General features: G+C 68.3%; 7 protein-coding genes across 9 annotated transcripts; 4 read left to right on the top strand and 3 right to left on the bottom strand.

The window, feature by feature from the left end:
* Positions 1 to 61: 61 nt before the first annotated feature.
* Positions 62 to 1,424, bottom strand: LOC136362253 (bone marrow proteoglycan-like). Its single transcript, XM_066320623.1, has 5 exons — positions 1,287 to 1,424; positions 1,023 to 1,201; positions 814 to 948; positions 435 to 546; positions 62 to 240 (listed from the first exon to the last, which is right to left on the bottom strand). The coding sequence occupies exons 1-5, from the start codon at positions 1,345 to 1,347 to the stop codon at positions 182 to 184; spliced, it is 546 nt and encodes a 181-aa protein (XP_066176720.1). The 5' UTR covers positions 1,348 to 1,424; the 3' UTR covers positions 62 to 181.
* Positions 1,425 to 2,786: 1,362 nt separating this feature from the next.
* LOC136363164 (bone marrow proteoglycan-like) lies at positions 2,787 to 4,468 on the top strand. Its single transcript, XM_066322250.1, has 5 exons — positions 2,787 to 3,156; positions 3,325 to 3,416; positions 3,549 to 3,683; positions 3,963 to 4,074; positions 4,352 to 4,468. Exons 1-5 carry the CDS (start codon positions 2,817 to 2,819, stop codon positions 4,408 to 4,410), a joined length of 738 nt encoding a protein of 245 aa, XP_066178347.1. The 5' UTR covers positions 2,787 to 2,816; the 3' UTR covers positions 4,411 to 4,468.
* Positions 4,469 to 4,536: 68 nt separating this feature from the next.
* On the bottom strand, positions 4,537 to 11,101 carry SLC43A3 (solute carrier family 43 member 3). 3 transcript variants are annotated; one of them, XM_066320622.1, is made up of 13 exons: positions 10,956 to 11,101; positions 8,331 to 8,578; positions 7,857 to 7,986; positions 7,671 to 7,717; positions 7,510 to 7,586; positions 7,327 to 7,419; positions 6,989 to 7,128; positions 6,753 to 6,859; positions 6,177 to 6,335; positions 5,988 to 6,101; positions 5,547 to 5,733; positions 5,180 to 5,303; positions 4,537 to 4,794 (listed from the first exon to the last, which is right to left on the bottom strand). In XM_066320622.1, exons 2-13 carry the CDS (start codon positions 8,515 to 8,517, stop codon positions 4,639 to 4,641), a joined length of 1,521 nt encoding a protein of 506 aa, XP_066176719.1. In that variant the 5' UTR covers positions 8,518 to 8,578; positions 10,956 to 11,101; the 3' UTR covers positions 4,537 to 4,638. The 3 variants fall into 3 exon arrangements, with proteins under 3 accessions (XP_066176719.1, XP_066176717.1, XP_066176718.1); XM_066320620.1 differs by lacking the exon at positions 10,956 to 11,101 and adding an exon at positions 9,080 to 9,184; XM_066320621.1 differs by lacking the exon at positions 5,180 to 5,303 and having other exon boundaries at positions 4,637 to 4,794; positions 10,956 to 11,077.
* Positions 10,091 to 11,274, top strand: LOC136362042 (uncharacterized). Its single transcript, XM_066320299.1, has 2 exons — positions 10,091 to 10,142; positions 10,535 to 11,274. The coding sequence occupies exons 1-2, from the start codon at positions 10,091 to 10,093 to the stop codon at positions 11,272 to 11,274; spliced, it is 792 nt and encodes a 263-aa protein (XP_066176396.1).
* Positions 11,275 to 13,205: 1,931 nt separating this feature from the next.
* On the top strand, positions 13,206 to 17,221 carry RTN4RL2 (reticulon 4 receptor like 2). The gene is made up of 3 exons (XM_066320300.1): positions 13,206 to 13,239; positions 15,380 to 15,888; positions 16,271 to 17,221. The coding sequence occupies exons 1-3, from the start codon at positions 13,206 to 13,208 to the stop codon at positions 17,009 to 17,011; spliced, it is 1,284 nt and encodes a 427-aa protein (XP_066176397.1). The 3' UTR covers positions 17,012 to 17,221.
* Positions 17,222 to 18,239: 1,018 nt separating this feature from the next.
* Positions 18,240 to 19,206, bottom strand: TIMM10 (translocase of inner mitochondrial membrane 10). Its single transcript, XM_066320624.1, has 2 exons — positions 18,977 to 19,206; positions 18,240 to 18,500 (listed from the first exon to the last, which is right to left on the bottom strand). The coding sequence occupies exons 1-2, from the start codon at positions 19,045 to 19,047 to the stop codon at positions 18,299 to 18,301; spliced, it is 273 nt and encodes a 90-aa protein (XP_066176721.1). The 5' UTR covers positions 19,048 to 19,206; the 3' UTR covers positions 18,240 to 18,298.
* A 1,718-nt stretch (positions 19,207 to 20,924) lies between these two features.
* On the top strand, positions 20,925 to 23,154 carry SMTNL1 (smoothelin like 1). The gene is made up of 8 exons (XM_066320301.1): positions 20,925 to 20,963; positions 21,011 to 21,187; positions 21,379 to 21,574; positions 21,734 to 21,789; positions 21,916 to 22,001; positions 22,517 to 22,619; positions 22,696 to 22,847; positions 22,925 to 23,154. Exons 1-8 carry the CDS (start codon positions 20,925 to 20,927, stop codon positions 23,067 to 23,069), a joined length of 954 nt encoding a protein of 317 aa, XP_066176398.1. The 3' UTR covers positions 23,070 to 23,154.
* Positions 23,155 to 23,167: the final 13 nt, after the last annotated feature.

Genomic DNA, 23,167 nt, shown 5'->3' on the forward strand with positions numbered 1-23,167 from the left:
ACCCTGAGTGCACCCAGCCAGGCCCCCCCTGGCCTTGCCCAAACACCAAGTGAGTGCTGACACCAAGACTTTATTGTATTCCGAGGGAGGGGGTGCAGCCCCCCATGGGGGAACAGCCATAGGGGAGGCCTGGGGGCACCGGGGGGGCTGAGCCCCTCATATCTCACAGATGAAGAGCCCCTCATATCTCACAGATGAAGGGCAGCCGCGTCTTGCAGCGCACGCTCCTCCAGAGCCCGTCTGGGGAGAGAAGAGGAGGGATCTACCCATCGTCTACCAGACCCCCTCCAGCCCCCAGGGATACCCTCCCAGATACCTTATACCAGCCCCTCAGTGTCACCTCCCCATCCTGAGCCCCTCAGCACCCTTCCCCCATCGGGGGCAGGGACCACCCCAGAGCCCCCCCGGCGCCCTCCCATAGAGCCCCCACTGACTGTTGGTGCAGAGGGCGGTGCAGAAGCGGCGGCCAGGCAGGGGGTGCCCGGGCACCCACTGGCTGTAGTTCCAGGGACTCCGGTCTGTCCAATGGCAGCTTGGGATTGGGATCTGCCAGGGGAGAAAGGGTGTGGGGAACCCCAGCACTAGGGCCAGTGGGGTGGGAATGGGACATCCAGGGTAGGCACTAAGGATACTGGGACAAGGCTGGAGCACCCTGGTGGACGCTGAGAACACTGGGAATGGGATCAAGGAACCCTGGTTGTGCACTGGGAATCCTGGGATGGGGCTGGGACACCCGGGGTGGGCACTGGGGACGCTGGGAGGAGACAGGGTGCCCCGAGGCCAGGGTGAGGGGTGCATGGCGGGGGTCCTTACGGCAGGTTGGCTGACGGCACCGATCCAGACCTGGCCGGCCCTGCATTGCCGGCGTGCCAGGTGCAGCAGGAAGGCGTTGGTGCGGGAATCGTGGATGGAGGCCAAGCGCCCGTGGAAGCGCCGGGCACAGATGTGCTGCAGGGACACGGCAGTCACGGGGGGCACTGGTGTCCCCACCCCGACTCCCCACCCAGCCCACCCCATCCCACCTGCGCATGGTGGAAGCTTCGGCAGCGGGCGATGAGGACGTAGCGGCAGGTGGCGGTGCCCGGCATGCTGGGGACACCTACTGCCTGCTTGTCACTGGCCCCCAGGCACCCGCTGTACTCTTCGGGCATCTCCAGCTCTGTCACATCCTCCTCATCCTCCACTGCAGGGCTGGCAAGAGCTGAGGACACTGGCTGGGTCACCCTGGGATCACAAGTGTCCCCAGGATGTCCCTGCGAGCAGGTGGGGGTGTGGGGAGCACTTACCGGAGTGGCTGATGGGAACTGTGCTGAGCAGGGCCAGGGCAATAAGCAGGCAGGGCCACATGGCACAGGGACACTGGGGACACCACTAGCACCCTTGGGAGATTCCAAAGCCCCATCACCCTCAGCCATCAGGGGGACATCCCTCATGGGCCCTCTGCCACCCCCGGCATCACCCTATCCTCCCCACGTCCCCTCAGAAACTCCCCCATATCCCCACTGTGCCTCCACCATCCCTGGTGCCACCCCTCTACCCTCTGCCACCCGCAATGCCATCCCTACAGACCCCAGCCCTCCTGTGCCCACCATGTGCTCAGTTCCTCACTTCCAACCCTTGGGTCACTCCCGCCCCCGGGCATCTTGTGCCATTCTATCCACCACCATGCCCCCTCCACCCCTGGCACCCCAGTGCCAGAGTCAGGAACCCCCAACCCTGGCAGCTGAAGGCTGAGCCCACTCCCATGTCCCTGTCTCCGCTCCTCACCTGGGTCTTGGGGGACTTTGCCCACTGTCACCCTTTTATCAGTGACAGGGACACGTGTCCCCAACCACAGCCTTGTGACACCCCCAACCACCAACTGCTGGGGACACAGTGAGGGACACCCCGGGGGGGCTCTGCCAGCACCCTGCCCAGCCAGTGCCTGGGCTGTGCTTGGTCCAGGGGAGGGGGTGTGGGGGCATGAAGAGGGTCTGTGGTGGTTTGGAGTGCAGGATGTGGGGAGAGGGCTGTGGGAGTTTGGGGTGCAGGTTGTCAGTACATGGGCTCAGGGAGGTTGGGGTACAGGAGCTGGAGATGTTGGGGTGCAGGGATGCAGGGATGCACAGGGCATGGGGATGAGGACTGGGGTGCAGAGTCCCCGTGGGGGGCTGTGGGTGCTCAGCTGTGGGCTGGGGGGCTGGTCAGGGGAATGGGAGGCCTGGGGGGCCTCAAGGTGGTCTGTGGGCAAACGGCCAGGCTGGACCCAGGGGCCCACAGTCGTTGGGAAGGAAATGGCCCTTGGGCAAGCATGACTGGCGGGAGATGGTATCAGCACCCCAACATCCCCTCTGCACCCCCAGCACCCCCATCCCAGGACATGCTGCACCCCATACACCCACCTTGTACCCCTCAAACTGGAGCAGCTCCCACCCCTGCACCCCCAGCTCTTTCAACCCCCAGCACCCCCCCTCTGCCTTGAACACCTCCATCCACTCTCCAGCCTGCAGCCTCACCTCCCTGGGGGCCATGTGTGTCCCACTGTAGGCAGGGAGCCCCCCCAACCCCCCCGTGTCACCCCAATGTCCCCATGGTGTCCCCAGGGCCAGGCTGGGTGGCGCAAGGCTGTGGTGGTGACATGTGGCCATGTCACCCCTATAAGGAGGACAACAGGCAGAGCCCCCTTCAGCCCCCAGGTAAGGAGCAGGGATGGGGCAGGGACATGGAGAGGGGACATCAGAGTGGGCTCAGCCCTTGGTTGCTGGGGTGTGGATGAGGGGTGGACATCCCTGAGGCTGGGATGAATGTCTCAGGGGAACAAGGGGGGGGTCTCTGGGATGACAGGAGTACATGAGAGTGGCACAGGGGATGGTGGAGGGACACTGGGGATATGGGGCACAGAGGGGCAGGATGGGGGGAGGGACACAAGGTGCAACTGGTGGTGGCAGGACAGTGGGGACAAGGGGAATGGCAGAAGGGCCCCAGAGAGAACAGATTGTTATCGAGGGTGGCAGAGGGGCTCTGGACCATGGTGGGGGGTGGCCAAGGGTGACAGGGCTGTGGCATCTCCAGAGGGTGGTGGTGGTGTCCCCAGTGTCCCTGCGTGTCCCACTGCCATGTGGCCCTGCCTGCTGCTCACTCTGGCCCTCCTGGGCACTGTCCCGGCCAGCCACCCTGGTGAGTGTCCCCCTGCCCCAGTGAGTGTCCCTCACACCCAGGGCCACCCTGGGTACACCCTCAGTCCCTGCCACCCCAGTGCCATGACCACTGATGTCACCTGCCTGGGGCTGGTGGTGGGTGGCAGAGAGACCCCCAGTACCAACCCTCCCCTCCCCTGCCCTGCAGCCCCCCGCCAGCTCCAGGGGGTCCCCGCTGGTGAGACCCCCCAGATGCGCTACACCTTTGTGAAGCAGCTGCGCACCTATGCGCGTGCCCAGGTGAGGGGACATGGGGCACAGGAGGTGTGGGGGGTACCAGGATTCCAGCCACGCTTGTGCCACGGCAGCACTGCCGGGGGGTGCCCGTGGGCACAGGTGAGTGCCTGGTGCCAGCCCGTGCCCATCCCACAGCGCTACTGCCAGGACACGTACCGGGGCCAGCTGGCCTCAGTGCACAGCAGCGCCCGCAACCAGGAGCTGCAGAAACTGGCACGAACCTACAACACCTTCCTCTCACCCTGGATTGGAGCTGTCACCAGCTGCAGGGTGAGGGGACACCGGGGACAAGGGGCTGCCAAAGGGATGCTGGGTGCTGGCCAGGAGATCAGTTGTGGGCTGCTTTAGGGGGTGAGGGGCTGGGGCTGGGTTGCTGGCTGCTGGAGCTGCTTTGCGGGGGATGAGCCTGGGTATGGGGTGCTGGGGCTGGAGGCTGGGTTTTGAGGCATGAGAGGCTGGGTGTTGGTTGCTGGGGCTGGTTTTTGGGGTCAAGGGGCTGGGTAGGGGTGATGTAGGCTGTCACTGGGGACTGAGGTGTTGGCACAACAGACAGGAAAGTGGGAGTCCCACTGGGAGGACTCCAGCCCCTGGAACTACGCGAACTGGGCGCCCACCCAGCCCTTGCACATTGTCACCACCTGCACCACCCTCAGCATCCGAGGTAAGACCACCCATCCACCGTGTCCAGGCTTGTGGGTTGTGGAGAGGAGAGCACAGGCTACTGGGGCATTGGAGGAACACTGGGAGGGTACTGTGGAGAGGGGGCTACAGGGCACTGAATGAACTGAGGGGAGCACCAAGGGCACTGGGAAGGGCACTGGGACGGGTTACAGGGCACTGGGGGAGGCAAGGGGGGGGATATAGGGGGCACTGAAAGTGGTTGCAGGGTACTGAGGGGTTCTGGGAACCTATGGCCCTGACACTGTCCTTGTCCCTAGATGGGCTCTGGCGAAGCCGCTTCTGCCTCCAGCTGCGCCCCTTCATCTGCCAGTACTGAGCCCCCAGTGCTGCTGTGGTGCCCCAGTTCCTTTCCCAGTAAAGCAGAGGTGCCCTGAGCTGTGTCTGTGTGAACCAGGAGCCTGGGGACAGGCTTGGGGGGGGGTCATGGGAGCAGCACAGTGAGTGGAGGGGGCAGCAATGTTTATTACCCCCAATGCCCCCACCCCACTGGCACAGCACCCCCAGGCTGGTACAAAAATGGTGTGCTGGGTGCTGGGTGTGGGGCTCATTGTGGGGTCTCAGCATGGATCTCAGTGCCAGGGGGTGCTGCCAAAGGGGTGCCAGCCATCCCCAGCTCCTTGGCTCGCCGCTTGCACTCATGGGCCACCACCACGGGACTGACAAAGGCCACCAGCACCACGGCAATGAGCCCCAAGTTCATCTGCGGAGGGGAAGAGTGTCAGGGCAGGGGGTTGGGGGCTGTATCCCCCATCCCCTGTGTTAGGCCAGAACACTTGGGGCAGCACCTCCATTTCCCCAGAGGCAGGACACCCATCCCTCTCTGGTGCAAGACCCCCATTTCTCATGCCATAAGACCCCATCACTCCTGGTGGAAGGACTCCATCCCTCCCGGGGCAGCATCCCCATTTCTCCATGGGGCAGGACACTCATTTTCCCATGGGCAGGACCAGGATCCCCATTTTCCTAGGGGATGAGACCCCCATTTCCCCATGTAGCAAGACCCCCTTCCTTCCCAGGGTAGGACCCCCATTTCTCTGTGGAGCAGCCCCCTCCTCTCCCTCAGGGGGCCCACAGGGCACACTCACATAGAAGGGGTCCCCCTGGAGCGGCCCCTGCACCAGGGCGACACAGGGGTACTGCAGCAGGGCCACCAGCGCGGACAGTGCCATGGCCAGCCCATAGAGCTTCCCAAAGTGCTGTGGGGGGAACCTGCCAGGCACCCACGTCACCAAAGGGCACCTCCTGGCACCCCCACCCTGGCACCCTCCTTACACCCTGCCCCTGACAGCCCCACCCCGATACTCGTCCCCTGACACCTCCACCATGTCCCTTGCCACCCTCCAGCCCCACCGCCATCCCCTGCCACCCCGCCCCGGTCATGCCACACCCAATGACCGTGTCCCCGCCCCCTGCCACCCTGAACCCTCCGTCCCCCGTGCTGTCCCCACTCACGCGATGGCCAGGAAGGCGGCGTTGCCGCCGTACAGGAAGGAGCGGCTGATGACCTGCAGCACGAAGGTCCCGAACTGGATGGGCAGGACAGGCACGGCAGCAAACACGGAGAACAGCAGGCACTGTGCCACTGTCACCACCAGTGACAGCACCGCCGACCGCAGGTCTGCCAGCGCAGCCAGGATCCCTGCGGGCACGGGGGTCAGGGCATGGGGACACAGCCCCTCTGTGTCCCTTCTCCGGCTGCCTTGAGCTTGGGCACAGTGGTGACGGCAGCAATAAGGGCATAGCGGACAGAGACCACAGGACTGGGAGAAGTGGTCACCCCCATAGTGTGGGGCCAAGGAGCGCTTCCACTTGGGGTGAAGGGCCGTGGGTGTAAATTATCCTCTGGGCATGGGGCTGGGGGCTCAGTTGCCCTTGGGGAGGAGGAACAGTTACCCTCAGGGCGGGGACCCTTTCCTCGCTTGTGCCGGTCCAGGATGAAGCCGTTCCAGGGGGCACAGAGCACCCCGCAGAGCTGGGTGAAGGCGAAGGCGTTGGTGTAGGTGCTTACTGTGGGGGGACAGCGTCAGGCGGGCGGGACTGGCCTGGGGGTCCCTGCCGTGTCCCCCCGCCACAAGGCCTTACCCAGGGTGTGGTCCCCCCGTGCCAGGTGCTCGAGCTGCGGGTTGAGGGTGCCGATGAACAGGTAGTGGCGCAGCTGCATCACCGAGAGCCAGGCCACGTGCCAGGCGAAGAGCCACGAGCAGACGCAGGCCCGGAACGGCGTCCCGGGGGTGTCCCCACCTGTGCAGGTGTCAGGGCAGGGTGCATACAGACACACCCCAAGGCCACACCCACACCTTGTCCCTGCCAGCCACTGGGGCCTCACAGCCACCTGTATGACCCTGCCCGTTCAGATGTGTCACCATGCCCATCCTTTAGCCACGCCCACGCACTGCCACACCCAGCACCCTTCATTGGTGTGCACCTGTCCTCCAGCCACGCCCAGCAACAACCGCGCCCACCAAAGAGAAGGCCACGCCTCTTAATTTGCATACATATGGCTGCCCCAAACCACGCCGTGCAGGGCCTCGCCTGCCCAGGCCACACCCCTCATTTACATGGCACGGCGCGCAGCCCGGCCGTGGTCACGCCCACCTGCTCAAGCCCCTCCCCGAATATTAGCCCCACCCCCACGGAGCGGATTCCCGCCGCCGGCACCTCGAGCCACGGCGGATTCCAGGGGTGTCTCCTCGGGTCCGGCCTCTCCCGGAGGCTGCTTGTCCTTGTGGGTTCGGTAGGAGCGGGACCGCCCCCGGCACTGCAGCCTGCGGCAGCGCCTGTGTCACCCTGCGCGGGGCTGGACATGCCCAGCGGACAGGACCCGCTGCCCACAGGGTGGGACCCAGCCGCCCCTGTCCCCAGAGCCCCAGCAGGGCGCAGGCAGAGCCCCATACCCGTAGTCGTAGTCGGGGGGCAGCGGGTAGGGGATGCGGGTGCGCGGCATCAGGAACAGGGTGCGCAGGAGGTGCCAGGCACTGCAGGCTGCCAGGAAGAGGAACATGGCCCGCAGGGACAGCCCGCGCTCGTACAGCAGCTGGGGACGAGGGTGGAGTCAGGGACAGAGACAGGCTGCCACCGGCCACCGGCTCAGGCCCTCGGTCTGTCCCCATGTGTGGCCCCAGCAGTGACTCAGCTGTGTCCCAGATTGTGTCCCCAATACGTCCGTACATGTGACACAACTGTTCCCAGCTCTGTCCTCCCCTGCCACCACTGCCACGTCCCTCGCACCCACCTTGACGATGAGGAAGACAGCGGAGGACGAGTCAAAGGCCCCGTTGTAGAGGGTGATGATGATGGAGCGGTAGTTCCCAAACAGGTTGCCCACCTGGCACCGAGAGACCGCTGTGTGCCATCAGAGCTCTCCCTGAGAGCTGTCCTGCCACCACGTGGGTGTCAGGGTGCCAGGGGAACCCACCTGCATGTTGGTGAGGATGAGGAGGATACCGCCCACCGAGAGCATGGACATGGCCGGGAAGAGCAGCACCGCCATCTCTGGGGACACAGGGATCAGCAGGGACAGGGGTTACCCAAGAGGTCCCCCCCAGGGCTGGGGACACTCCGGCCACAGGGTCTCACCTGGGGTGGAGAAGGCGATGAGCAGGGTCCCACCAGTGTAGAGGGAGCTAAAGGGGACAGGGGTGACACGTGGGGATGGGATCCTAGGAATCACAGGTGATTCCCCCACCCCAGCCAGGGAGCCAGGCCACCCCAATAAGGCCCCATTCTCAGTAGCCCCCTGTGTCCCCCCGGCGCAGGGCTCACATGGCGATGAGGCGCGCAGCTGTGGTGCCAAAGCGGTCGAAGACAACGCCCATGGGGAAGGTCATGAAGTTGTTCATGAAGGAGCCGATGGTGAAGACCAGAGAGAACTGCTCATCCTGCCCGCTGCAGTCTGGGGATGGCCATAAGTGGGGCATGGGGACACGGGGAATACCAGGGGTGCAGGGATGCAGGCACCCGGGGACATGGGTCAGCAGAGATGCAGGGGACACTGGGCATGTGGGGACACCACGGACATGACGATACTGGAGACATAGACGATACTGGAGACATAGACTGGGGGACAGCAGGCACATGGGCTTGGAGAGAGCAGGGATACGGAACACTGCGGGGCATCAGGACATTGCAGAGAGCCAAGACACAGGCACAGGCACAGTAGGGACACGGGGCAGCACGGGGCATCAGGACAGCGGGATCACGAGTCAAGGGACCATGGGGACAGCTGGGGGTCCATACCAGACCCCAGGGTGATGTTGGGGCTGGGGGTGGCGGAGGGCTGGCACAGCCCCTTGAAGTAGCCCAGGTCCTTGAGGACGAAGACGAGGGAGGCCCAGCCGAAGATGATGCCGCAGAAGGCGCCGCACTCCAGCAGCCCTGACAGGAGCGTCCCCAGGCGCTTGGCCAGCCCCGCGCCCCCCGCCATGTCCCCCGCCCAGGGGGCCACCGGCCCGGGCTGGCACCAGCCTGGGGTGTCTTCACCGAGCCTGTGGGTGACAAAGGCCGGGAATCACACCATGCTGGCACCCACCGGGGGCACAGGGACACCTGGGGTGCACAGGGGGACATGGCAGAACATGACCACCTGGGCAAAGGCCGCCATGGCCTGGCTCTGTCCGTCCCTTGTCCTTGGCCACAGCGGCTGGCACTGGCGTCCTGCCATGTGCCAGGGGCAGGGCAGGGCCCTGCAGATGCCAGGGCTTGCACACGTGGGGACAGCTGTTGACATGTGGCACACGGCCAGTTACAGAGACACACAGATTTACAGGTGCATACTTATGTTTACAGGTGCACACACAGATTTATGGGCACACTCACACCTTTGTAAGGACACACACCTCTTAACAGGAACGCACCCACGTGTTTACAGGGGCACACACCAGTTTACAGTCACACACACGTGTCTGCATGCACACACAGGCTTACAGGCATGCACATCTGCACACATGACCATGCCTGCTGACTCCCATCCTGCACCCCTCACCCACCTGCACGAGGCCAGGCCCTCCTGTTGTCCCCGTCACCTTCAGCACCGCCGTGGAGTTTGAGTCCCAGCAATGCAGCTGGGACGCAGCTCCGCGCCCTCTCTGACTTCCTCCCTAATCTCCCGGAAGCACACGCGGGTCCCCCGGGCTGCCGGTCCCTGAGTGCCTCAAACCCCCTGATAGCACCTCGGGCCCCCGATGGTGGCTTGGTCCCCCCACTGTGCCACCCCCGTGTGCAGTCCCTATTGTCCTGAGCCAGCCTGGCCCGGGACCCGGCACAACCCTGGGACACTGGCACTCTGCTGCACACCCTGGTGTGAGCACTGGGGACACCACAGCAATACATCTCACCCCAGGGACACCAGTGCCCTGCTGGGGATCTGGCACAGCCCTTGGGAAACTGGCACTCTTCCTGGCAACACTGGCACAGCCCCTGGGGACATTGGCACCCCCCTGGGGACACCAACACCTCCTCCCCCGGGGCCTGGCACAGTGCTTGGGAAACTGGCACAATCCCTAGAGATGCTGGCACAGCCCCTGGGGACACAGGCACACTGCAGGGGCCGGTGACACACCTCTGGGGCCCCAGCACAGCCCCTGGGGTGCTCCCGTGGGGAGCACTGCTGTAGCTCTCAAGGACACTGCCACATCTCTGGGACCCTGCCACCCCCCTGGGGATTCTGTCATGTCTCCAGGAATCCCCTCACACTGCTGGGGACAAGCCACCTGAGGATGCTGCCACCCCAAGCACAGCACTGCACTGCACTGTGCTGGGGACTGTCACCGTGCTGGGGCTGACAACAGGTCACCCCACACCTGCAGCCGGGACTTTTCCATGACCCACAGCTGGGTGTCAAGGGCACCAAGGTCACATCATCCCCAGTTCACTGTCCTCCGTGTCCCCCCACCTCGCCCACCCACACAGCCTGTCTCTGCTGCACCGAGCCCCTGTCACCATGTCACTGTCCAGGGCCTGTTCCTGTTTCGCTCCCCTGCCTGCTGTAATGTCGGCTAATGAGGCGTCATTACAGTGACCAGCAGCTAAAGATTAACCTGGACAGAGCCGGTGAGGCGCCAGCCCGGGGGGAGATGTGCTATTTTTAGCAGTCAGGTGGAAAGCTGGGGCTGTGGCATCAGCTGGGGGGCACCGGGGCACCCTGATACATGGGGGTCACTGCCTGGGGCACCCCGAGCCCCTCACTATGGGCGTCAACTGCTGAGCCTTACTGGGGTGCCCCGGCCACGCTGTCTCTGCCAGCCACACTGGTGAGTCCTCACAGCAGTGACCCTCCACACCGCTGAGCCCCCGGGACTGCTGAGCCCTCCACGAGAGAGGAGGGTCCAGCTCGGGTCGGGAGCTCACAGGATCCCTGCCTCTGTCCCTGCTGTGTCCCCCCGGCTCCCCCCGGGCCGTGAAGGGGTTAGGTGGGCTCACAGGACCTCTGGGGGCTGCCATAGGGCCGGTCCCCTCCCCACCCCACTGCCCCCTGCGGGACGAGGTGTCCTGGGGTGGGCACCGCCCGCGCCCCACGGAGCAGGAGCAGCTCCCGCCGCGGGGACTCGGCCCGCACGCGTGTGGCGGGGGGACACACGCGTGGTCCCGGGGGGGCAGCAGTGGGGCCCCGCCGTGCCAGCCCCCCGAGTGTGCCCCACGGCCCCGGGGCCGACGCAGGCCCGCCGCTCCGCCACGCTCATCCCCGGCACCGCCCCGGACAGCCCGGTCACACCGAGCCCAGCCCCGCAGGCCACCGGGGCCCTCGGTGCCCTCTCTCCCGGATCCTCCCGTCCCCGTGAGAACCCCCTTCCCGCCGCCGCTCCGCGTCCATCCGGGCCCCTCCGCGCCCCCCGGCTCCTCCCGCCGCATCTCCGCGCCGCTCACCCGCCTCCCGCCCGGCCCGGCGGGGAGGGGACCGGGTTCTCCCCGCCCCGGCGCTCCCGGTGCTCCCGATGCTCCCGGTGCCCCCGACGCCGCGCCCCCCCCTCGCCCCCCGCCGCTGCGGGCGGAGCGGAGCGGAGCTGCCGGGCCCGGCCCCGCCCCCGGGCGCGGCGGCTCGGGGGGGTGCGGGAGGCGGCCTCGGTGGAGCGGCCCCGGTCACCCGCGGGTCCGCCCAGGAGGGGCCGTCCCGGCACGGAGCCCTTCCCCGGGGCCGCCCCTACGCCCCCCGCGGGTTCCCCCCCCTCGGCATCTCCAGGTGTGACACCTCACCTGGTGTCCCCGAGATGTGGCTCCTGCTGGCGCCAGCCTCGGGCCACCCTTGGATCACCCTTTTGGTCACTCTTGGGTGCGTTTTCAGTGATGCCTGGGTCACCCCTTAGGCCATTCCTGGACACCCCGGGACTACCCTTGAGCTATCCCTGGGCCACTCCAGCCGTGCCATTCCAGAGCCATTCCCATGCCACTCCGCTGTGTTGTGCTGTGTCCCCTGCCTGTCCCTGGGCCCCCATCCCCTGCCTTCGCCCCACCCAGGACAATCCTGTCCCTCCTGTCTCCATTCCCCTGTCCACATCCTCTTCTCTGTCCCTCTGTCCATCCACCAATGCTTGAGGCCCCCTTCTGTCCCCAGCTGTCCCCGCTGCTGCAGCCACTCATCTGCTCTACCAGCTGCCCTTCTGTCTGTTCACCACCGGTCCATCTGTCCATCACCCATCCATCTGTCTGTCACCCATCCATCTGTCCATCATCCGTCTGTCACCTGTCCATCTGTCCCCCTCCAATCACAATTCTATCCCTCCCATCCATCTGTCTCACAACCATCCAGCTGCTTGTTACCTGCCTTTCCCTCCACCTGTCCATCTGTCTGTCCTCTCCATCCTCCACCCATCCCTCCATTCGTCCACCCCATCTCCAGATGTTCTCCGCGCATCTGTCTTTCTCTCCTTGTGTCCACCTGTCCATCAATCCATCCTCCACCTCTCTGTCCACGCATCTGTCCCCTCCTTCCATCCATCCTCCGCCGTCCATCCGTCCGTCCATCCCTACCCACCCTGTCCCCAGCTCCCCGGGCGGGTGGGCACCAGCACCCACAGCCCCCCCAGGGTGGGCTCCCCCTGCCCCGGCCAGACCAGCGGTGTCCGGACGGGGGCTCCGCGGCCGGGCCGGGGGCACGGGTGGGGGGAGCGGATGGCGGCCCCTGAGTCAGTCCCGCGCCGCCCACGCCCCCTCCCACGAGTGCCGCCGCACCAGCTTGTGGCATTTCGCTCGCCGGAGACGGCGCCGCAAACACGCGCCGGTGCCAGCCGGTGCCGGTGCCGCCGCAGCCCGCGCGGCCACGCGTCCCCCCCCCACGCGCGGCACCGGCGTGGGGCCCGCTCGGGGCCGGTACGTCCCGCACCGCCGCCACTCGCACCGCCCCGGGCCGGGCAGAGGCGCGGCGGCACCACGGACAGCGCCGGGCCGGCACCACGAACAGCGCCGCGGTCCCGCGTGGATGTGCGGACCGCGGCCCCCCGCGCCCTCCCGGCGGATCGCTGGCCGCGGCACTCCCGGCCCCGCCGCACCCAGCCCGGGGGCAGCCCCCGCCAGGTCCCGCCGTCCATGGGGGCACCAAAGCCGGGCGCCGGGCCGGGGATGTCGTGGGACAAGAGGGAGGGACGGACGGACAGACGGGCAGACGGACTGACGGACGGACGGACGGACAGAGACCATCCTCCGTGTCCCGCGCTCACAGCTCCCCACGCGAGCCCCTCGTCCTTTCTCCGTGTGGGGAACCCATCACACCCCCTTGTTCCCACTGGGAGTCCCTCTTGTGAATTCCCGCAGGGCGTGTCCCCCGTGGGCGCCCGCGGCACGTTCCCCGCTGTCCCCGCCGTCCCCGCCGGGAGTCCCCGTGCCCACCCCTGTCCCGCCTGTGGCGGGCCGGCCCGGGAAGGGTTAAGCGGCGGGGCCGGCGCGGGGGGCGGAGCGGCCGCCCCGGGATAAGGCGCGGCGCGGGGAGGGCTCAGCCCCACGGAGCCGCGGGCAGCGCCGCGCCGAGCCCACCCGTGCCCGAGCCCGAGCCCACCCGTGCCATGCCCCGGGGCGGCGGCGGCTGCTGCTCCCGGCGGCGCGGCGGGGGCGAAGGGGGCGAGCAGCCCCCCCGGCACCGGCCATGACCCCGCGGGTGGGCAGCGCCTGAGCGGCCGCCCCGCCATGCGGCCCCCCACGGCTCGGGACCTGCCCCCAGGTAGGCGCGGGGTCGGGCGGGGGTCCCACGGATGTCGGGTGAACACTGGGGCGCCACCCGGAGACCTCGGTCCCGGCTCGGGGTGCCCCGCGGCGCCCGGGGTGCGGCTGCCCCGGGGTGCGTGGGGAGCCCCGGGGGCGCGGGGACCCCGGGGCCGCCCCGGACGGCGCGGCCCGGCGTGGGGGCGCAGTGTCAGGGCACCCCAGGTTGAGTCCCCCGCGACCCCCGGCTGCCTGGCGCGGGGGTGGCCCCCGACCCACGAGGTGCCTACTGCCAGCCCAGCCCGAAGTGTGGCTGTCTCATGACCCACGGGGCATCCGGTGCCACCCCGGGACCCCCAGCCCAGCGTGAGGGTGCCCCATGACACGTGGGTGCTCGGTGCCATCCCGGGCCCCCCAGGGCGGCGTGAGGGTGCCCCGCGAACCCCGGCGCACCCTGTGCAGCACCGGCGCGCATAGCCCGGCTTCTGGGCGCTCCACGATCCACGGGGTACCCGGTGCCACCCCAAGAGCCCCAGCCCGGAGTGTGGGTACCCCACGATCCCCAGCGGGGTGTGCCCCACGACCCAGGGGGTACGCGGTGCCACCCCCGGACCCCCAGCGCCGCGTGGAGACGCCCCGCGGTTCACAATGTGGGCACCGCCTGGGAGCCGGGAGTGCCCGGGTCACCCCGCGGGTGGGTGCCGCGGGTCTGTGGGGTACCCGCAAGTACCGGGGTGGGGGGGGGGTTGGCACCCGGTGGGGGGGAAGCTGAGAACCGGTGACTTCAGCTCCTAACTGAGTCAGCCCGCGGCGTGGGGGAGTGACAGATGGGACGCGGGTGGGGGGCGCACGCCGGCACGGGGCGCCGGGGGAGGGGGGCGGCGCTGAGCAGATGCGCCGGACGCCTCCGTGGGTGGGTGGGGGGTGGGTACCCCCCCAACTCGTGGAGCACCGGCAGAGGGGAAGGGAGGGAAGGGGGCGGTGGGACCCGTCGGTGCATCTCCGGTGTGACCTCCGGTGCACCGGAGGGTCCCGCCGCCCCCCTCCTTCCTCTCCCCTCCCCCGGTAGCGGCGACTGGGCGCATCCACGCATCCCCGGGCGTGGATCCAGGCCGCCGGGCTGAATTATGGATGAAGCTCTCGGGTTGCAGCCTGAGGGGGGGATGGACACGGGTGGGGGGGGGGGTGTGGAGAAGGGGGGGATGCTGAACACCCGGAGCGGCGGCGCGTGTCGTCAGCCCGCGCCCACGCGTGCCCCGCCCCACACGTGGCCGCGGCACGCGCGCACGTGGCACCGCCCCGTTTGGGGAGGGGGCACGGACCCCCCCCCAGACTGGGGTGGGGAGGGTCCCAGGGGTCTGTGACCCTGTGAGGGGTTCTGGTGGACCGTGGGGCGGGCATGGTCCCGCAGGAGTGTGGCCACGGCAGGGGGGGTCAGGGAGCTTTGGAGGTCCCTGGGGAGCACGGCCCCGGTAGCAGAAACAGCCCCAGGGGGTCCCAGGTGGACAACCGCTTTTTGGGGTGCCCAGCCTTGGTGCCGTGCAGCAGCATAGCCCTGGGGAGGGTCTCTGGGGAGCACAGTCCTATGGGCTGACGTGGGTCTGGGGGCTGCAAGGGGCTGTTGGGTGGTCATGACCTTGGAATTCTCCGAGGGGACTATGGTCCTAGGGATCTCCTAGGGGACCATGGCCGTGTGGGTGGGTATGGCCTTGGGGGGTCCTTGGGGAGGCATGGCCCTCAGGGGACTTCTGGGGACCATGGCCCTATGGGTGGGCACAGTCCCCCCATCTCGGAGTGGTGATGACCTTGGCATTCTCCTGGGGAACCATGGCCCTATGGAGCTGGTGTGGCTTTGGAGGGTTTCTAGGAGAGCCCAGCCCTAAGGGGTTGTCATGACCTTGGGGTTCTCCTGGGGAACCGTGGCCCTAAGGGTGGGTACAGTCCTGGGGGCCTCCTCGGGGTGCCCAACCCTATGGAATGCTCAGGACCTTGGGACTCTCCTAAGGAACCACGGCTCGATGGGGTGGGCACGGCCCTGGGCGTCTCCAAGAGGCATCCCTGGAGTGCCAGGGCCAGGCGGGTGGGCACGGCCTCGGAAGGCTCTGGGGGCTGCGGGGGGCGGGCGGCGCGGGGGTCGGGGAGGCGCGGTGCCCCGCGCTGACGCCCCGCTGTGCCCTCAGGCGGGCGCCCGGCGGCCCTGCTGCTGCTGGCGGCGCTGGTGTGGGTGCCCGGCGGGGCTCCCGCCTGCCCCGCGCTCTGCACCTGCTACGTCTCGCCGCCCACCGTCAGCTGCCAGGCCAACAACTTCTCCTCGGTGCCCGCGGGGCTCCCGCCCGGCGCCCGCCGCCTCTTCCTGCAGAACAACGTCATCGGGGCGCTGCGGGCGGGCACCTTCGGGCCCAGCACCGTCACCCTCTGGCTCTACTCCAACAACATCTCCTCCATCCAGCCGGGCACCTTCCGCCACCTGCCCGCCCTGGAGGAGCTCGACCTGGGTGACAACCCGCACCTCCGCGTCCTGGCCCCCGACACCTTCCACGGCCTCCACCGCCTCCAGGCCCTGCACCTGTACCGGTGCCGGCTGGCCAGCCTGCCCAGCGGCATCTTCCGCGGCCTCCGCAGCCTCCAGTACCTCTACCTGCAGGAGAACGGGCTGCTCTACCTCCAGGTGGGTGAGGTGGGGTGGTCCGCGATGCCTCCAGGGCACAGAGGCGGGACCGAGCAAAGTGACAACCCGTGGAGTGACAGGGTGTGGGAAAAGGTGATGCTGATGGGGCCAGGATGCAGGGCAGGGACAGGAGATGCTGAGGGAGCAGAGTGATGGCCATGGGGCAGGGCCATGGGTGACACCAGCGTGGCAAAGTCTTGCATGGTGCTCGTGAAGCAGGGACACAGGAGAGGGCGCTGGGTGATGCTGGCAGGACTAGGGCCCACGGCAGGGCTCTGTGGGGTCCACCCTGGTGGCTCTCCAGGTGATGCCCACCAGGCAGGGCCACAGAACAGCACCGTGGATCCCCACCCCACACCCACCCCTCTCCCATTTCCCGCAGGACGACCTCTTTGCCGACCTGGCCAACCTGAGCCATCTCTTCCTGCACGGCAACCGGCTGCGGGCGCTGTCGGAGGGCGTCTTCCGGGGGCTGTCGAGCCTGGACCGCCTGCTGCTGCACGCCAACCGGCTGGCAGCCATCCACCGCCGCGCCTTCGGGGGGCTGGCGCGCCTCACCATCCTCTACCTGTTCAACAACAGCCTGGTGGCCCTGCCCGGGGACCCGCTGGCAGCCCTGCCCTCGCTTCAGTTCCTGCGCCTCAACGCCAACCCCTGGGCCTGCGACTGCCGTGCGCGCCCGCTCTGGGCCTGGTTCCGCCGCACGCGTGTCTCCAGCTCGCCGGTGCCCTGCGCCAGCCCTCCGCACCGCCGCGGCACCGACCTGCGCCACCTCCGCCCCCGCGACTTCGACGCCTGCCCCGAGGACGACGACGAGGAGGAGGTGGAAGACGGCGACGGCGGCGGCGGCAATGGGGTGGCGGTGATGGGCACGCCGGGGCGGGCGCTGGGTCGCCCCGGCACCCTCCCGGCCGCACCGCCCTCCGCCTTCTACCGCGACGGGCTGCCCCCCCACGACCTGCGGGGACCCCAGCCCCGGCCGCCACCCCCGTCCCGTGACTCCCGCGGGCCCCCCGAGGACGCCAGCTGCCCCCATGACCCCTGTGCCCCCATGGCCGCTGCCGCGCCCCGCCGGCCCCCCGTCCTCCTGCCCCTCCTGGCTCTGATCCTGCCCCGACTCTGAGCCCCCCTCGGCGCCCCAGGGGGGTCCTGGCTCCTCGGGGTGCCCGTGCACCCCTTCTCCCCAGGGGAGGCCTCAAGAACTGTGGGGAACAGCCGGCGGGTGGGGGCCGCAGGATGCAGAAGGGGGTCCCCTCCCATCCTGAGCGGGAAAAACCCCCAACAGGAACCAAAAGGTGGGAAATTATTTATTAAAAATGGTCTTATTTTGGGAGAGCGGGGCCTGGCTGCTGTGGGTGGGCCACTGCCGTTCCAGGTCACCGCCTGCCGCTCCTGAAATATTGATGGGAGCGGCGGGTGGCAGGGCAGCGAGGCGTGCAGGGCGCGGGTGGGGGGGACGGATGGACAACCCCCGACGCGCGCCACACACCCAGTGCCACCGCGGGGCCGGTGACAGGCAGGCTCCTGTGACGCCGACACCCCGCACCCCTCGGAGGGTGCTGGCGGGTGTCACGGGAGCCGCAGGGTGCGGAGCCACCCCCACACCGTCACCCGCGCCCTGCACAGCCTGACCCACTTCCCGCAGGCGCTAGCACACAGATGGAGCACACGCTGCCGGGCTGTGGGCGCAGAGGGACACGGCCCGCCCCCTACCCTCGGTCCCTCTGGGTGTGTGTGACCCCCAGACTGCCCCTCGGCAGGTGTCCCTCACACAGCGTGGGGTGTCCCTCAGCGGGTGTAACTCCCTGGGTGTCCGTGTTCTCCGGGTGCCTTGTCCCCTCCAACTGTCCCCGGGGCTGTGTGGGGGTGTCCAACTGTGTGTGTGCAGACTGTCCCCACGTGGGTGTCCCCATGCCCCCTCCCCTGTGGTCTCTGCCTGTCCCCACGTAGTCCTCGCCCAGGCAGAGGTGTCCCTGGGTTGTCCCCACATGGTCCCATCTGTGTAGCCTCAGAAGGGGCTGGGTGTTCCTCTGAGGGTGTGTCCCTGTGAGCCCCTCCGGGGCTGTGTCCCTGTGCAGAGACACCCCCCCCCCCCGCTGTCCCCTCTGGTGACCCCCAGCACAGACAGACAGGGAGGGGCTGAGCCCTGTCCCACCCCACAGGGGATTACAAGGGGCTCAGCCCAGCTCTGCCTAATCCAGGGGATTACATGGGCTGGGCCAAGCAGTGGGGGGGGGGCACCCCTGGGTGCCCCCCACAAGGACACGGCACGTCGCAGCTGGGGACAGCAAGGGGGGCTCCCAGCAGCAACCACGGGCACCACGTACCCCAAAATACGGCCACAGGGTGGGTTTGGGGGGCGAGGGGAGCACAGCAGACGCCCCAGGTTTATTGGGGTGCGGGTGGGGGCTCAGGCGGTGCCGGTGCCTTGCTGCATTCGCTTGAGCAGCTCCTCGTCCTGCAGCGACAGCTCCGTCAGCTTCTTGCCCATCCGCTCGTGCACTTCCAGGTACTTGGCCACGCAGCGGTCCAGGCACACGCATTCCCCTTTGGACAGCTCCGATTCCTTGTAGTAGGGGGGGACGCACTTGCGGTGGCACGCCTGGGTCATCCTGCACGAACCGCACCGCGCCTGAGCCCCGCGCCACCCGGGACACGGCCCCGCATCGCCACCCCTGCACCCCAATATCTTCTAAACCCCGCCATCACCACCCCCGGGTCCCAGCCCCGCACCTCAGCAGCCCCCGTACCCCCCGTTATTGCCATCCCCGGCACTCCGAGCCTTTGCACGTCTACACCTCCTGTACCCCAGCATCACCGACCGGGACCCCGGCCTCTGCACCCCAACAAGCCCAGTATCCCCCGTCATCGCCAACCGGGCACCCCTAGGACCCCCCACCGTCCCCCATCCTCAGGCATCTCCGCTTCCCCCACCCCATTTCCCGGGTGTCTCTTAGGACCCTCCCGCACGCCTCTACAACCCTAGCACCCCAGGGTCCCCCAGTGCTTCTGACAGCCTCTAGTGTCTCCCAAGCCGACAGCCCCCGGTACCCCAGCACCCCCAATGCCCTCTCCCGGCGGGCCGCACCGATTGTACATGTCGGCCATCATCTCAACCTCCAGTTCGGCCGCCAGCTGCTGAGCCCGCAGCGGATCCATGGCGGCCAGCACCGGCCCCGCTCAGTCCCGGTCCCGATCACGGTCCCTCTGGGCCCGACCCCGCTCGGATCCGCCCCGTCGGACCCCCACGGTCCCTCTCGGTTCGGGACCCGGCGGCGGCTCCCTGCAGGAACCACGTGGGCGCCGCGCTTCCGCCTACCCGCGCAGCGGCCCCGCCCCTCCGCGGCGCTAACCAATCGTGTTCAGGCAGAGGCGGGACCAGAGGTGCGCCTCTGTCGCTGATTGGTGGCAACAAAGGGGCGTGGCATCGGCGTCCTGGCGGCGGGAGGGGAGCGGCAGGGCGCGCGCTCTGCCCGGCCTTTGCCCAGCGGGGGGCGTGGTCAGGACAAGGGGGCGCGGTCAGATCGGAGGGGGCGTGGCCATGGCCGCGACCCGGGCACGGCCGGGGGGCTTCGGGTCTGCCCCTCTCGGTCTCCCCCTCCGTGTCCCCTGTTCCTCGTGTCCCTGGGTCCTCCTGTGTCCCGCCGTCCTGCCCGGACTATCCCCGCGTGACCTCTATCTCCACGCGTCTGTGCCCCCATTGCCCCCCGGGAATCTGTTCCCCCTGCGCTCCCCACGTCCCCCACGCCCCTCATGTGCCCGTGTCCCCTCTGTGTCCCCCGTACACCCCCGCGTGTCTGTGTTCCGCACCTCGCCCGTGTGCCTGTGACCCCCAAGTCTCCCTGTCCCTGCCCAGGCTGCCCGTGTCCCCTGTGCCCCTCGGGTCGCACGGCACGGGTTCGGTCTCGCCTCCCTGGGCTGCTTCGGGGTGTCGCCGCTGTCCGGGCGGGGCTGTCGGGGTGTTTCTCCTCCCCAGCCATTCCCGAGTGTCCGGTCCGGCCCCACGCGTGCCCCGCGGGTGGGCGGTGAGTGAAGGCGGCACCTGCCCCCGCCGGGTAAAAATAGCAGCGGGCGGGGGGGCTGGAGCGCGGCAGGGGCAGCGGAGCGGGAGCAGCCGGAGGGTACGGGGCGAGGGGCTCCGGGCGAACGGGGACAACGGGGCTACGCGGGGCGGGGGTGTTACCGAGAGCGGTCGGGAGGGTGCGGGCTGGGGAGCACCGGGGAGGAGAACCGGGAGGCAGCAAGGGAGACCGGGAAGGGGTTATGAGGGGCGACAGTGGGAACTGGAGAGCCGGGAGAAGACACGTGGGGCCGGGAGAGGGACATGGCGGTGCCGGGATGGGATATGGGTGGTCGGGAGGGGACATGGCGGGGACAGGAGGCGGCACAGGGGTGCTGACATAGGGGCATGGGGGGGAGGGAAAGTGGGGCTGGAGGGCAATGGGAAGGTTGGTTCGGGGTTTGGGGGGCTGCAGAAGAACGCGAAGGGACCGGGCTGTGCTGTTGCGTTGTCGGGATGGGGCATGGGGGAGCCGGCATTAGGCAACTGGGGTGCCCAGAGTGGGAATGCCGAGGCTGGAGGAGGGCATGCGGACAGGGGCAGGAGCGGGGTTGGCCGCTCTGGGGGGTTATGGGGGGCATGGGCAAGCTCACGGCGTCATCGGGAGTGACAGCCCTATACCCCTGCAGCAGTGACCGCAGCAACATGGAGGCCCTGGGAGCCGCTGAAACCCCCACCTCGGACACCCCCACTTCGGAAACCCCCACCTCCGACACCCCTACCCCTGGCAGCCCTACCTCAGACACCCCCACTTCTGAAACCCCCACTGCGAGCACCCCCACCCCCGGCACCCCCACCCCCGGCACCCCCACCTCGGGCACCCCGACCCCCGGCACCCCCACCCCCGGCACCCCCACCCCGGACACCCCCTCTGACCCCGCCGCTGGGCCGGGGGCGGGCAGTGGGGAGGCGACGACTCCCCAGGGTGGGGAGGAAGCTCGGGAAGCGGGGGGCCATGGCGGGGACACGGGGGGCGATGGCGGGGACACGGGGGGCGATGCGGGAGACACGAAGGGTGAAGGGGAGGATACGGGGGGCTCAGGAGGGTGCACGGGGGAAGAGGCTGCCGAGGATGCCGGGGCAGAAGCACCCAGAGGTGCCGGGGGAGATGCCGAGGAGGCCGGGCATGGTGGTGGCGATGCCGAGGCAGGGACAGCCGGGGGCACCGGAGGGGGCACCGAGGAGGGTACCGGGGGAGAAGCCACGCCGGCAGCAGCGGGCAACACCCGGCGCCGACAGGTGAGGAGGGGTTGGAAGTGGTGACACAGCCAGCGCAGGAGGCAATGAGGAGGGCAGCTGCGGTACGGATGGGGCCAGGGGTGTCTTTACTGGGGCAGTGTGAGAGTGCCAGGGCCAGGATGACAGTGCCAGGGACATTGTGTGAGTGACACTGCCCGTGCTGGCAGTGCCACCCTGCCTGTTGCTTACAGGAACCCACTTGGCTTCAGGATGAGGACGACGAGCTGTGGCCTGAGTTTCCACCTAGCTCGTCCCCAGAGGGAGCCACCAGCCCCACGTCCCCCACATCCCCCACATCTCCCACGTCCCCTATGTCCCCCATATCCCCCACATCTCCTACATCCCCTGTGTCCCCCACGTCCCCTCTGTCCCCGGCATCTCCCACAGGTAAGAGCCATTTGGACTACAGCACCCGAGTGTCCTGGGGTCACTGCTGCCCCACAGTGTCCATCCTCCCCACGGGAAAGGACCTTGAGCCCCAGGGGTGCCCAGAAGGGGTGTGGGTGCCCTCTTCTACCCCTCTGACCCCCTCCTCTCTCCTTGCAGCTGCCACCACTGAGGACGCAGGGGGCAGCAAGAGGTGTGTCCTCGCAGCTGGCACCGCAGTACCCAGCACTGGGATGGCACCCCACAGCCCCCTGCTCATGGCTGTCCCACCCGCGTGTGCTTGCAGGGCTGCTCCAGCCGGGGGGGCACGGGACAAGGGAGTCCCCGGTTCGGCGGGACAGCGGCTGAGGCTGGAGGGGGCCGGGGGACGGCCACGAGTGGGGGCCCGGGCACAGGGGCGCTCTGCCATCCTGGAGAAATTTGGAGGGTGAGGGGGGCCTGGCCCCATGGGGGGAACTGGGGTGGGGGGCAGGAGGGGCATTGAGGGAACGGGGCACACGGGGGATTGGGGGGCTATAGGACAGCCAGGGATAGTGGGATGGGTGGGTCATGGAGCAGTGGGGGTGGAAGGTCATGAGGCATTGGGAAGTACAGGGGAAATTGTGGAGCATGGTAGGGGCATGGGACAGTGGGGGTATTGGGGGCCACAGGGCAATGGAGGCATAGGGGAACTGGGTGTCTGTGGGGCAACAGTGGTACTGGGGGGACATGGGGCAATGAGGGAGGGTATGTGACAGAGGGGATATTGGGGGTATGGGGCAATGAGGGGTACAGGGAGGAATTGGGGGTCCACAGGACAGTGTGAGGGGGTGGGTCAGGTGGGGCTGTGAGATCGTGGGGCATTGGGTGCCCAGAGCCGCGGGGCAGTGGGGTCACAGAGGGGCTGGGGGTCCCTATGAGGGACGGTGGGGTGTGGGGATCCCACAGCCCAGGTCCCCCCAGGGCTGCCAAGGGCCCAGCCCCACACCTGCGGCGTTCAGGGGGTGCCGCCACGGTCAAGACGATGCTGCTGGAGTGGTGCCGCGCCCGCACCCGTGGGTACGAGGTGAGTGCAGGTTTGGGGGGTGGCGGGAGGCTCCGGTGGGGGCTCTGGGGGTGGCCTGACCCTGGTGTCTGCGCAGCACGTGGACGTGCAAAACTTCTCGGGGAGCTGGGGCAGCGGTCTGGCCTTCTGCGCCCTCCTGCACAGCTTCTTCCCCGATGCCTTTGACTTTTCCGCCCTGGAGCCCAACGCCCGCCGGGAGAACTTCGCCCTGGCCTTCGCCACTGCCGAGTGCGTGAGAGCAGCCCCGGCTCCTCGGTGCCCCCGGCCACCCCAGGCCCCGGTGACCGCTGTGTCCCTTCCCGTAGGGAGCGGGCGGGCTGTGCCCCGCTGCTGGAGGTGGAGGACATGGTGCGGCTGCCGGTGCCTGATGCCAAGTGCGTGTACACGTATGTGCAGGAGCTGTACCGCTGCCTGGTGGCCAAGGGGCTCGTCAAGACCAAGAAGCGCTGAGAGCGCCCCCCACAGCCCCCCACCTGTGCCATCCCCTTCTTTGTCCCCTGCTCTGCCCCCCAGCAGTAAAGGCCATGGTGCCAGGCGGCGGTGACTTC

This window comes from Sylvia atricapilla, chromosome 6 (genome assembly GCF_009819655.1).
Source record: "Sylvia atricapilla isolate bSylAtr1 chromosome 6, bSylAtr1.pri, whole genome shotgun sequence".
Lineage (NCBI taxonomy): Eukaryota > Metazoa > Chordata > Aves > Passeriformes > Sylviidae > Sylvia > Sylvia atricapilla.